This window comes from Emydura macquarii, unplaced genomic scaffold (assembly GCF_026122565.2).
Source record: "Emydura macquarii macquarii isolate MOO-44397 ecotype Brisbane River unplaced genomic scaffold, CSIRO-AGI_Emac_v2 contig_2417, whole genome shotgun sequence".
In the NCBI taxonomy this organism is placed as follows: Eukaryota; Metazoa; Chordata; order Testudines; family Chelidae; genus Emydura; species Emydura macquarii.
Genome location: NW_027132554.1, coordinates 3,334,783 through 3,348,458, shown reverse-complemented (window position 1 = coordinate 3,348,458; position 13,676 = coordinate 3,334,783). Strand labels below are relative to the sequence as shown.

General features: G+C 44.7%; 1 protein-coding gene across 1 annotated transcript in view; it reads left to right on the top strand.

Moving 5' to 3' along the window:
* The window catches only part of NOXA1 (NADPH oxidase activator 1), a 35,221-nt gene that overhangs the window by 7,774 nt on the left and 13,771 nt on the right, over window positions 1–13,676 (top strand). The window contains exons 3-5 of the mRNA XM_067561434.1: window positions 5,571–5,679; window positions 10,669–10,803; window positions 12,662–12,769. Coding sequence (XP_067417535.1) covers window positions 5,571–5,679; window positions 10,669–10,803; window positions 12,662–12,769 — 352 coding nt within the window. The remainder of the gene's footprint in view (window positions 1–5,570; window positions 5,680–10,668; window positions 10,804–12,661; window positions 12,770–13,676) is intronic.

Genomic DNA, 13,676 nt, shown 5'->3' with positions numbered 1-13,676 from the left:
TGCAGAAATTAAATTTGTTAGTCTTTAAAGTGCTACAGGACTCTCGTTGTTTTAACCTAACATAGTAATTACTGTGGTGGCTGATGTCCACACTACCCTCCTTGGGCTGGTGGAGTGCGTCCTCACAAGGAGCACTTCCAATGACCTAAGAGTGGCAGGGGGCAGTATGGGGAGGTTACAGCCCGGTCTCTCAACTCCCTGCTGGGTGCCCTAGGGGCTTCCAGGCTCCCGGTGGGCTACTCCTTTTCCCCTCCCCCATTCCCTGCCAAGAGCCAGCCCTAGGCTTCTCCCCCTCCCTGTTCCCCACCAGGAGCCAGGGGAAGCCACCTGTTCCCAAGGGGAAGCCACCCGGAGCTTCTCACCCCACTCCAGCTGCCTGGGCTTCTTGTCCTGCTCCCCACTCTCACTACGTCGCCCTAATTGAGCCAACATAAGCTGCTCGTTGAGGGAAATGTACAGACTAAAATGCTCCTCCCACCGATGTCATCTCCACATTTTGACAACAAAAGCTGACTTTTGTGGACAAAGCTCTCTAGTGTAGAGCAGCCCTTACACAATTACAGAGGATTACAATGCAAACACCTAATATAACCTTATACCCTTAAGGGATACAGATGTTGTTATAACTAAGATTAATACATGCAGCATTCTACAGGCATTCATAAAGTCTAAACACATTCTTATAAATCTAATGTCTATTTTAACAGTACTAAGCCACAGGTGAGCCAGACTGATTTCTAGCGATGCACAACAAGTAATTCTTCCACTCTATTCTGCACTAATTAGGCCCCAACTGGAGTATTGTGTCCAGTTCTGGGCACCACATTTCAGTAAAGATGTGGACAAATTGGAGAAAGTCCAGAGAAAAGCAACAAAAATGATGCAAGGTCTAAAAAACATGAGCTATGAGGAAAGACTGAAAAAATTGGGTTTGTTTAGTCTGGAGAAGAGCAGACTGAGGGGGGACATGATAACAGTTTAAAGTACATAAAAGGTTATTACAAGGAAGAGGGAGAAAAATTGTTCTCCTTAACCTCTGAGGACAGGGCAAGAAGCAATGCGCTTAAATTGCAGCAAGGGTGCTTTAGATTGGACATTAGGAATAATTTCCTAACTGTCAGGATGTGGTGTTCTCCCCCTGCAATCCAGACTGGTGTGTAGCTGTGTCACCCCAATTCTTCACTCCTGGGACCACTTTGCTGTGTGAACCACCCACTCCTGGGGTCGGCCCACGCCCAGCCTCCTGCGTGTAATTGGTCCCTCACCTAATGAAGGAGCGGTCCAGCCAGCCACTCATGGGATAGACCCCCAGCAAAAACCCCCAGTCCCAGATGCAGTCCCAGGAACTGCCAGGTCATTTACACTTGTCTGTTGATTTATCAAAGAAATTGATGTGCACCAGCTCTGTCACTCTAAGTGAGGTCTCTGCACACACTCAATCCACATGCACTGCTTTAGATAAAACAAACAAATAAGTGTATTGACTACAGCAAGATTTTAAGTGAATCTAAGTCAGATTATTAATAAGTCAAGGAGTTAATCACAATTAACTAAAAGATAACTCGCATCTTAACCTAAGATTAACATGTCAGTCTGTATTCAGCTTACCACACAGGCTGGTTGTGATGCCTCTTGTGACCAGCTCCTCTCACCCCCTGTGGGTAGATTCTCAGTCTTTGGAGTTGCTTAGAAGATGGATTCCAGGGGAGAGCCCAGAGACAAAGACACCTCAGCTTTTAACAAGTTTCCCTAACACCCCCTGGGGTCAGGTGATCGGCCCTGTTCGGCAATGGGCATGATTTCTTCCATTTGGCCAAAGTGCCCACGGGTTCTTAGGCCGCTCCATTGTTCCTGTATGCATGCCTCTGCAGGGTGTGGAAACACAGCTTTGTGTTTGTCTGCCTCTATTCAAACCATGTGAGACACACCTTTGGGGATATGACACAGCAGAGTTTGATATCTGTACATGTGTATGTCATTGCAGGAAACATGCTACCCTAACAATAATGTTCAGTATGCCATGAGCATTCCAAAAACACCTTACATGGCATACTTTGCATCAGACAATACACAGTTACATGGTAAGGGTGAACATGAATGATACACAAACCACACCGTAAGGGTGTACATAGGATACAGCATGTTACACAGGGTAATTAAGCACTGGAATAAATTGCCTAGGGAGATTGTGGAATCTCCATCATTGGAGATTTTTAAAAGTAGGTTGGACAAACACTTGTCAGGGATGGTCTAGAATAGATGGTGCTTGGTCCTGCCGTACGTGCAGGAGACTGGATTAGATGACCTCACAAGGCTCCTTCCAGTCCTATGATTTGTACCATTTCTTTGTCAGTGTTCAGTGGGGCCTTGGGGCCTTCACTTGAGCTGGCACCTGGCCTGCCAGTGTCATAGACCTCACTCCCCTCCCCCCGTTCCTATTATGATGTTGGTTGTCCCCCATACTTAGGTGACCTTTGTGTCTCTATGGCTCCTCCCCTCTATTGAAGAGGGTCCATTGTCATTTCTGTTGGTTAAATTGACTGAGCCAAGTTCTGCTCTGAGCAGCATTGGGGTAAATTCAGAACAGAGCTGGCTGGAGGAACTTAAATGGAACCATCTCCTGTTGGAATTTACAGTTCCAATGACATCCAAATGCTTCATGAAGCTGGGTCAATGTCACCAGAATTTCATTTAGGAAGAATAAAAAGGGCAGGGGGGAGTTTAGACAATGTCAAAACAAAGCGTTTGAATTCATTTTGAAATGACTACTCATTCTGATTTTTTTTTAAATGTTTGTAAATTTTAAAATTTTGTCTAGAAATATTTTAATCAAATTGAAATGAAACAAAAATTCCTTTGCAGAGAATTTCAAATTCAAATGAAGCCAAATTTAGATCTCAAATTCCTTCTCCAAACAGAGCTTCCATTCTCCTCACAGCTGTAATTCGGAGTAATTCCATGTCATCAGTGGAGTTCCTCTGGATTTACACACACATTGTTCACAATTTTTGACTCTCAGGGCATGTCTACACAGCAAAGAAAAATCCACGGCTGTTCCATTGCTATGGAAACTTCTGGGCTCAAGCTGGAGCCTGAGCTCTGGGATCCTCCCATCCCACAGGGTCCTAGAGCCCAAGCTCCAGCCTGAGTTTAGAAGTCTACACAGCAGTGAAACAGCCCTGCAGCCCAAGACCTATGAGTCCAAATCAGCTGGCATGGCCCAGCCAGGGGTTTTTTCCCTTTAGTTTCAAACTGTTGTCCAATATGAGCTTTACCCTGATGATATTATCGGGGTAACTCATTTGGTGGATGGGGGAATGCAATGGACATAATATAAATGGAGTTCAGCAAGGCTTTTGACACAGTCCCCATGATATTCTGATAGGTAAGCTGGAGAAACGTGGGCTTGGCGAAGCTACCATTCAGTGGACACGTAATTGGTTAAACAACCACAAACAAAGAGTAACTATTAATGGAGGGAGGTCTCAAGTGGGGCTCCACAGGGATCTGTTCTGGGTCTGATGTTGTTTAACATCTTTATTAATTACCTGGATCTAGGAATAAAGAGCATACGGATCCAATTTGCAGATGACACAAAGCTGGGGGGGTTGCCAACGCTTTGGAGGACAGAGCTAAAATTCAGAGGGACCTGGATAAATTGGAGAACTGAGCTGTAGACAACAAAATGAAATTCAACAAAGACAAATGTAAGGTGCTGCACTTAGGGAATTAAAACCAAAAATGCACAAATACAGAATGGGGAATAACTGGTTTGGCAGCAGCACTGCTGAGAAGGTCCTGGGAGTTTGATGGATCACAACCTCAACATGAATCAGCAATACAGTGCTGTTGCAAAAAAAGCAAATGCAATTTTAGGTTGCATTAATGGAGGCATAACATGCAAGTCACGGGAGGTGATAGTACCACTCTACTCGGCACTAGTTGGGCCTCAGCTGGAGTACTGTGCCCAGTTTTGGTCACCAATGTATAGAAAGGATGTAGAAAGGATCCAGAGGTGAGCGACAAAGGAACTAGATATGTTTAGTTTGGAAAAGAGGAGATTAAGGGAGGACATGATAGCAGTTTTCAAATACTTGAAAGGCTGCCATAAAAAAGATGGAGAAAAGTTGTTCTCTCTTGCCACAGGGAAATATTGCCACAAGAAGCAATGGGTTCAAACAGCAGCATGGCAGATTTAGATTAAATCTCAGGAAAAACTGCCTAACTGTAAGAACAGTTGGACAATAGAACAGATTGTCTAGGGAGGTTTGGAAGCTCCTTGACTGGAGGTTTTCAAAAGAAGGCTGGATAGGCATCGATCTTGGATGGCTTAGACACAACAAATCCTGCATCTTGACAGGGGGTTAGACTAGATGACCCTTGTGGTCTCTTCTAAGCCTATGGTTCTATGATTCCATCCTTAAGCACTTTCTTTTCCTCTGAAATGTCTGCAATGATACTAGCTCGGTTAAAATGACAGGGGATCCCAATTCCCATAATTCTAGCATCATGGGAACAGTTTCTAGAGTTAACAAGGAGCTGTTAACCTTTCTACTTTCTCCCGTCTGTTCTCCTCGGTATCATGACTGCATGCTGGATGTCAAAAATGAACAGATTCAGACTGTGTAATAAGAACAGATCTCCATGGAGGAGAGGATAACAATAATCTAAATTTAGAGATTCCACATGTTTCTTCAGCGAAGGAAGAATCCCATGCACAGCTATAGACAGCTATAGACTGGGGACCGACGAACTAGGCAGCAGTTCTGCAGAAAAGGACTTGGGGTAACAGTGGATAAAAAGCTGGATATGAGTCAGCAGTGTGCCCTGATTGTCAAGAAGGCTAATAACATATTGGGCTGCATTAGGAGGAGCATTGCCAGCAGGTCACGGGAAGTGATTATTCCCCTCTATTCAGCATTGGTGAGGCCGCATTTAGAGTATTGTGTCCAGTTTTGGGCTCCTCACTACAAAAAGGATGTGGACAAGTTGGAGAGAGTCCAGCGGAGGGCAACAAAAATGATTAGGGGGCTGGAGCACAGGACTTATGAGGAGAAGCTAAGGAAACTGGGCTTGTTTAGTCTGGAAAAAAGAAGAGTGAGGGGGGATTTGATAGCGGCCTTTAACTACCTGAAAGGGGGTTCCAGGGAGGATGGGGCTAGGCTGTTCTCAGTGGTGGCAGATGACAGAACAAGGAGCAACGGTCTCAATTTGCAATTGGGGAGGTCTAGGTTGGACATTAGGAAAAAGTTTTTCACTAGGCGGGTGGTGAAGCACTGGAATGGGTTACCTAGGGAGGTGGTGGAATCTCCATCTTTAGAGGTTTTTAAGCTGAGGCTTGACAAAGCCCTGGCTGGGATGATATAGCTGAGGTTAGTCCTGCTTTGAGCAGGGGGTTGGACTAGATGACCTCTGAGGTCCCTTCCAACTCTAATATTCTATGATTCCTCTAACCCAGGCTGTTAACCCGTGAGAATCCTCTTTGCTAGTCTGCTTCCAGAACTTGATGCTTTCCCTTGCAAATTTGGGAATTCAGTTCTAATCTTCATCTGTACCCTTTTGCACTGCAGGTACGAGGAAGCTCTGTCTGACTGCAGCATGGCCCTCACTCACCTAAGGCAAAACCCCTTCATTGACTACAAACAACTGGGACTGAGACACATGCTTTATGCCTGGGAGGTGAGTGTGTGTGTGGGGAGGGTAGGTAGGAGATATGTCTTAGGTTATTGGCAATAGAAAGCCAACCACCAGATGCTTTCCAAGTTGTGTCCATCATGACTTTTGTGTTTCACAGTAAAACCCTGATATCCAGAGCTATGTGAGCATAGCAATGTGCTGCCAGTCCAACTTGCAATGCATTGAGTCTTACCCATTATCCTGGGGAAAGTGGCCTAATTCCAAAATTCAAACAGTATTTTTATACTGAGAGAGTGAGTAGCTGAAAAGAAATGTGTACAGGCTATGTGCACAGAGATGAGACCACCCAACTTCCTCTCTCTAGTGCTGCTTAGGTTGTTGAGTTGCAGTTAATCCAGTTAAAGAGTAGAGAGTGGTTCCTGAAAGATGTGGGTTTTTCCTTAAATTTCATCCCTGTAGAATCCTTATCAGTGTTGCAATGAGCTAAAGATGCCATCTTTGGCCAGATAACAGTCTGTGAGCATGGTCGCTGGAGGGGCTATTCTGAGAATGCTCAACCAGGGCAAATTGCAGAGAATAGGGCAAACAATCTCCAAAACTGGTGGTTTATTCTATCATTAGATTTCACGAAGCCAGTAACCAAACAGCTTCTGTAATACCTTACCTTACTGGTTATCAAGGTCCCTGTAAGCAATCCAGCATTTGGCTCAGGCAGCCAAGTCTATATAATGAGGGTTATTTAAAACCTTATTCACCATATATAAAGTTCTACCAATCCCAAAAGATCAGGCACATTACCCCCCAGGTCAATGAATATCTCAGATCTTATCCAACTACATGCTTATAGCCAATCCTTATAAACTAAATCTAAGATTTATTTAAAAAAGAAAAGAAAGAGAGTTACTGTGATTAAAAGATCATTATACATACAGATATTAATAAAGTTCTCAGGTCAGTTTCATAGCAGAGATGGTGAGGCTGATGATTTGTAAAAGTCCTTCTAGAATCAGTTCCATAGGTTATAGTCCAATCAGCAGTCCATGTGCAGAGTGTGTTCACACATTCTTCCATGAGAATCTGCAGGGTAATCCAGAGTAGACCTGGAGACCTCAGTATTGTGATTTAAAACTTTCCCTGACAAAGTTTAAGCAGATCTGAGATAGTAAGGATCAGGCCTGAGGCTTCCTTTATAGTTCTCTAGGAGGCTGATAGCATCTTGAAAGCAGACATCCCAGCAGGGGCCTTCCCAGATGAATAGGCAGTGTATTTTGTTGCTTTGAAGCTAAACTTCTATTTCCTATGTATACACAGGTACACTAGTATTATTAATTAACATAAGGCAATTAGCCATTCAAACTATCAAGGTATTCCATTATGGCATAGACAATTGAAGCTGAAGACAATGTAAGTAATATTATTTCTTGCAGTATCTCACATCTTTGATCTTAAGGTTAACTGAACCATCTGCATGCATAATATAATGTAATTGAGACATGAAAGGCAATTAGCATCCACAAGCTAATCTGGTTACATTGTTAACTTCTAACATGATATATGTAAACACAAACAAAAACAGTTAATATCTATTCTAAATCCTCTAACAACACAGGCCTACATTTCCTGAACTCTAGTCTATTTAACGTGACTTTGCTAACTATCTATAATGGATGGCCCTGTTTACCATATCATTGCTCTTCTAATATGTCCTTAAAGGTTGCTTTCAGTTCAGCTGGTTGCTTAACCCTTGCTGGCTCAGTGTCACACAGTCCATGGAGAGATCCCTTGAGGCCAATGCCTGCGTTGTGCAGAAACTTTGAGAATGGAAGTATGAGCAAAAACCACAACAGAAATGTCACATTATCTGCTGCTTATCACAGCCCCACTCTGTCACGGATTCACAGGGTCTGGTGTATGCCCCAACCTGTACCCAGTCCCTTGAGAGTGACCCCTTCAGTGTGCCAGGCCCCCAGGAACCACACTGTTCCATAGGGCAGGCTGTGGCCTCCCAGACTCCGAAACTGGGCCTTCAGGTACCAGTGGTCCCTGTCTCTTTCCATGGCTGTGTTCAGCAAATCCAGCCAAGCCAGACCTCTGTGGGAGGCTGATGCTGTATCCCTTCAGTGAGTATTTGCAGCGACACGGACAGCCTTTTCAAAACAAGGTAACGATTTATTAGTCACCTGGCTGCAGAATCTGAAAGTTTTGAGGTTGGCACAGGAAAATAAAAGTTAAGCCATAGTCTATTCTGGCCACGCCAATGCAATGAAAGCTGTTACCAACTCCATTTCTGGCTCTGGCTCTTTGCCTTCATTCCAGGTGAGAGCTGTTGAGTCCCTCCAAAGGGTAGCCCTTATTCCAGCCACCTGACATCTTTTCACCTTTGTTCTCCAGCTGAGTTCATGTGTCCTGCCTGTGCGGATGTCAACTGTTCAGTCATTGGGGCGGGGCAGGAGGGGGAGGGTTTCATTGTCTCTTCAGCTCCATTGTTGACCTGGATTGATTTCAACCACTTCTTTAATGACCCGTCATTACACCTGGAGAGCGAAGTGACACACATACCTCGTATCTCCTGCACTGTTCCAGGACTAGCAATGTTACCCTTTTTGCACCCACTGGGTAGCAATGCAATGTACAGAAGGCAACTGAGGCACACGTAGGATTCCAAAAATAGGACAGAAAATTCCCACTTCATGCATCCCATGGGCCTGACATGGCCCGAAGAATGCAAACGGTGAGCAAATCCCATGTAATAGGGAACAAGACCTGGTCTGCAATTGGTAGTTTTATTGGACACATCCTTTTAAACTCACAGTGCAAGCACAACAGAAATTACTGCTGCACTATATAAAAGAAAGACAACTTACACACAACACTGGAAATAATCTTAATATCTGTGTATGTTCTTTACTCAGTGTATATAATTTGTATAATGGGGCTTCTGTCCCATATGTCAGATGTGATGGGTTGGTGTGACTTCCCCCAGCTGTGTGCACACACACATACGTACAGTGAATTCCTGTTTACACCTCTCTTGGGAATTAAGGGACAGAGGTCACAGACCAGTGTCTGTGACAAAGGGGTTTTGAGAAGTGAAAACCTTTTGAACAGAGATGCAGGTGTTCTACAGGGGCACATTTTAGCTAGTCTCCTTACATTACTTTGTTTCCTGTGTCCTGAGTCTGTTTGGATGCACTGAAAATCAGGTAGAGAAATGGGACAGTTTAATACTTAGACTCCCTTAAATGTGAAAGGAGACATTGTGTTTCTTCAGTCAGGCATGTCCCAGAACCTGTCAGGCAACTTTGTTCATCCATGTGCTGCTTATATCTGATGCAGGGAGGTTGTACTCAGTGTCCTTGGCATTCCTCAAACCTGGTTTTAAACATCTTCGGTGCCTTGAGAAATACAATTCACTAAAGCTTCTATACGGCAGTAGTGTGACTTTATGGATCTCTCCCTGCACTTCCTTCCCCTCTGTTGTCATGCCTTTGAAAACAATGGGTATGCCTTTTGAAGGTGCAGGTCCCCAGGCATGTCTGAAGGGTGGCTGGGGGAATGATTGCTGCACACACTGGCAAGCACAGACATTTATTCACACAGCATTCTTTGGAAGATAGCAAGGTGTGTGTTCGCACTGTGCTGACCCTATAATGTCCTCTGAAGAGGTGTCACCTTTTGCAAAATCCGAAAACAAAATCCCATTGTAGAACTTCACCATTAGCACACATGTACATGTCCCCTGCAGTGGTGATGGTGATCAGTTATCATTTGTGATAAATGCTCTAATCTGCTTTCATCTGAATCTCTCCAAGAACTTTCCAAACATAAGGGCTAAACCCAGGTCCCACACAAGTTAATGAGAGTTTTATCACTGAAGTCCATTGGCCCATAAGCCTTAATTAATCCCCACAACACCTCTGTGAGCTAGGTAAGTATTATTATCCCTGGGTCAATAACAATGAGGAATTAGGACCCATCTCTCCTAGCTCCTAGTCCTATAGACCATGTGGACCAGTAGACCATGACCCATCTCAGGTTATGTGCTTATCTTCCCCACACAAGTTCACCGCTCCAGCATCTGCCACACAGACATCTCCTAAGCTCCCTCCCACTGGTGCCTAAAGAGGGACTAAACCAGGGGTTCCCAACCTTTTTGGCTTGAGGGCCACAAATATCATTTTTACAACCCTGAAGGGCCATGAGTCTATTAATTCATAAAAAATGTATTGATGTGTATAACACCATGAAGGACTACAAATCACTACATATTTAAAGGAAACATTTTGATGCTACTGTGCTCATTTTGACATTCACTATTTTACACCTACAAATTACTCACAGTATGTCGCACACTCGCAGTCAAAGCACTAGTGTCGATGAGTGACTGTCGCTACACACTGAAGCACATGGCCTGGCAGCTGAGTCACAGTGGTGCCCTGCTAAGTGCAGGCCAAACTGGAAGGCCCTGATTTTTAGAGTCCTGCCCCTCTCCTCAAGCATGGTAGGTCCTGGCTGCTCTGCCAGCAGCCCCCTTTCCCCCCCTCACTGCAGCCAGCCAGACGGAAGGAGCTCAGCAAGGAGTCTGCCTCCACGCTGATCTCCCATCCCCCTACAGCAGGGAAACCGCAAGCGTCCTTTAGCCCCGTGCGCTCCACCAGGGTGGCTCCCATCTGCAGCCTCTGGCTCCAGCTGGAACTCCAGCTCCTGGAGACCCAGGCAGAGCCCTTTGCTTTGCTCCCTGCTGGAGCCAGTGGATGGCAGCGCAGATCTCCCATCCCCTTGGGTACCGCAAGGAGCCTGCCCTGGTCCTGCAGCCCAGTGGCAACACGCTCTGCCTGGGTCCTGAGGCAGCGGCTCCCTTCTGCAGTCAGTGGGAGGGGAGCTGCGGGCCACTTTGAGAGACCCTGCGGGCCACTTTTGGCCCTGGGGCCATGGGTTGGGAACCACTGGACTAGACTATAGTGCCTCATATGTTGTCAGAGATGATCCTCCTTTGAGAACTCTTCCTCATTGCCCTGTTGCTTGTCTTAGGTTCTGTACAACACTGCAGCAGTGCAGTGCCGACTTGGGCAGTGGCAGGAAGCTAGAATAACGCTGGAGGAGGCGATCAGACAGAGGCCTGAAGGAAGAACCACAAGCCTGAGTGTTGCCCTTGAGCAGGTGCAGGTGAGACTAACTACACAGGGTTAAATGTCATGGATTTAAGTCCTGGGGATACATTTAAACTTGAACCCAAGTTAAAAAGTCTTCAACTGGGCTATGAGCATGCCAAGATTGGAACGTTCCAGCTTTTCTGTCTACCAACCTGCCTATTCACCTCACTACAGTACTTCAGACATTTCTAAGGTGCCTTTCCCTGAGAAGCATAGAAATCAGAGCAATTGTCATCTAACCAAGTATCCTGTCTCCATCACTACCAAATGCTTCAGAGGAAGGGGCAAGAAATACCATAGTGGACAGTTATGGAATAATCTGGCCATAGGGAAAGTTTCTTCCTAGTTGCTGCCAGTTAGGGATTTGCTTGTGATCTAAAGCACGATGGTGAGCTCCCTTATAAAATGGTTAGAAAAACCCTGTCTAATGCAACTTTGGACCTTCATGCTGTCCTTAAAAATGGTTAATCCTTTTTTGATTCTTACTAAGTGATATCTTACTTTAGTGATATCTTATGACAATGAGCCCCAGAGGTTAATTACTGGTTAATTCACCAGTTAAGCACTTTATTTGTATTGTAAGACTTGAGACTTTTCAGCTAACAAGTTGTACATTAAAACTTATGTAAATGGCTAATCCTCAAGGACAATGGCCCATGCAAACATCCGATGATCAGGGAAGCCAGATGTCCTCTTGTGATTCTAATTTCGATAAGAACACCACATTTGCTTTTTGTGTTTCTGTCTGTCTGCCACCTATCTGTAAAGATTCCCCCCCCCCCTTCTCCCTCCACCCTACCCCCCTCCACCAAGTGTAACCTTAGCAGTCTGGATGTAAGTGGAGTGATTAAAAGTGTCTCTGTATGTATTTAACGACCATTATCACGGTTGTTCTCTGTAGATGGGACAATGTCTGTATTTGTAAATGAATAGATAAAGAATTTAAACTGTATTAGGTAATCGATAAGAAAGGGTATATAATTTATCACTGTAACATCAGAAAGCTGAAGCTGATTTAGCAGACTTCCCGGTATCGTGAATAAATCTCTCCCTTCAGTGTTGTCTGTGTGGCTTGATTCTTGGGGAAAGAATCCTTTCGTGCTTTACAGTATGTATCTGTTTTAACTGTGTTGCCTTTTGATTTCATACCTTGCTCTTGTATTATCAAAGACAGTGAATAGGAGCTCCTGATTTACCTTCTCTAGACTGTTCATTATTTTGTATACCTCTGTCGTGTCTCATTTGACTCATCTGCTCTCTAAAGGAAACAGTCCCAGTCTTTTCAATTTCTCCTTGTACAAAACTTTCTCCATTCTGCTAATGACTTTTCACACCTATTCCTGAACCTTCATTTCTGTCATGGTCTGTATGAGTTAGAGTGACCAGAAGTAAACCTAATATTGCAGAGAAGGCTGCACCATTGATTCACAAAATGGCATTATGCTATTTTCAGTATTATTTTCATCCCATTCTTTGTGCTTTGTAAAATTTTATTTGCTTGTATTGGAATCTGAGTGCTGGCCCTACTTACTGTTTACAGAGAACAATAAAATTGAGGAAGATCAACTTAGAAGATTAGAAATATATTTAACAAATCTTATTTCATGCTCTTCTTTCACCCCTCCCTGGTAGCTCCAGAAATCGGCTTATGCCCAGAAGTGTGAACTATGGGTGCGATGAATGTAGCTTCTACGCATTAGTCAAGTCCAGGTCACACCTTTTCAAGTCTAAGTACATAATTTGTGCCATACTGCATTCCCCAGGTTGACCTCACCCTATGGGGGAAGCAATATTTATTTTTCTCTGTTCAGTGGTTAATGATGTCTGGTGTCCTTGGCTTGATCTTCCCGCCCATTCCCCACTCACTGTAGGATCATCTCTTCCTGGAGCCCATACATGTTCCCCTGAGGGAATTTTTCAGACCACGAAAAGAGGAAGTTGAGCAGCTGGATTCAAAAGATTTCCTGGGTAAACCCAAGGTAAGGCCAATGCGGTCACACAAAGGTCAATCCTGGTGTAGGAATATTGGCATGGTGCCCTGATGACTAAGGTCAGCAATGGTTACTGGTTGCTCCTGAGAGCATTACTGCCAGGGCCCTCTGCCAGCCACAGTGCCTGGGAAATACCACCTGAGATTCTTTAGCCAATAAGTGCAATGGCTCCGTCGTTAGGAACCAGTCCTTCAGGTTTTCCTGTGTCATTTTTCTGGCTCTGTGTGGTTTCCTACCATCTGTCCTTTAGCCTGGAGCAAGGTGACTGTCACAAGCAGAGAGGAATAGTTAGGGATCTGTTGGAAGCATTGTTTCCATAAGGAAAGTGCTCCTTACTGGTTGGGTATTTTATATCCAGGAGAAACTTCTCTTCAGATGAAATACTAAATAAATATCTTGCCCTTATGTAGTATGTCACAAAGTGCTTTACAAACATTAGTTCTCTACCCCTCTCCATTTTACAGATAGGGAAACTGATGGGACTGAAGTTGCAGGACAGTTTGTGAGTGGAAGGATGCTGTAGGGAATATGGGTAGATTGGAATCTTGCCATCTGCCCTTAGTAAAAGGCAGAGCAGGGGCTAAATAGTAACTAAGGTCTTGTCTTCACTGCAACATTTAGCTTGATTTAGTGTGTGCAATTACTCCACTTGGCCTAGGCCTTGTCTACACTACCAAGAGAAGTTGACCTATGTTAGGTCGATTTACAGCCCGTGCATTAATTCCTGTGGTGGCTGATGTCCACACTTCCCCCTTGGGTCTGGTGTGCGTCCTCACCAGCACTTCCACCAGCCTAAGACAGGCAGCATGGGGAACTGAGTGTCGGGTCTCTCAGCTCTGCTGGCAGCTCCCCACCAGGGCCCAGCTGCCCCACAAGCTCCCAGTGGTCTGCCCCT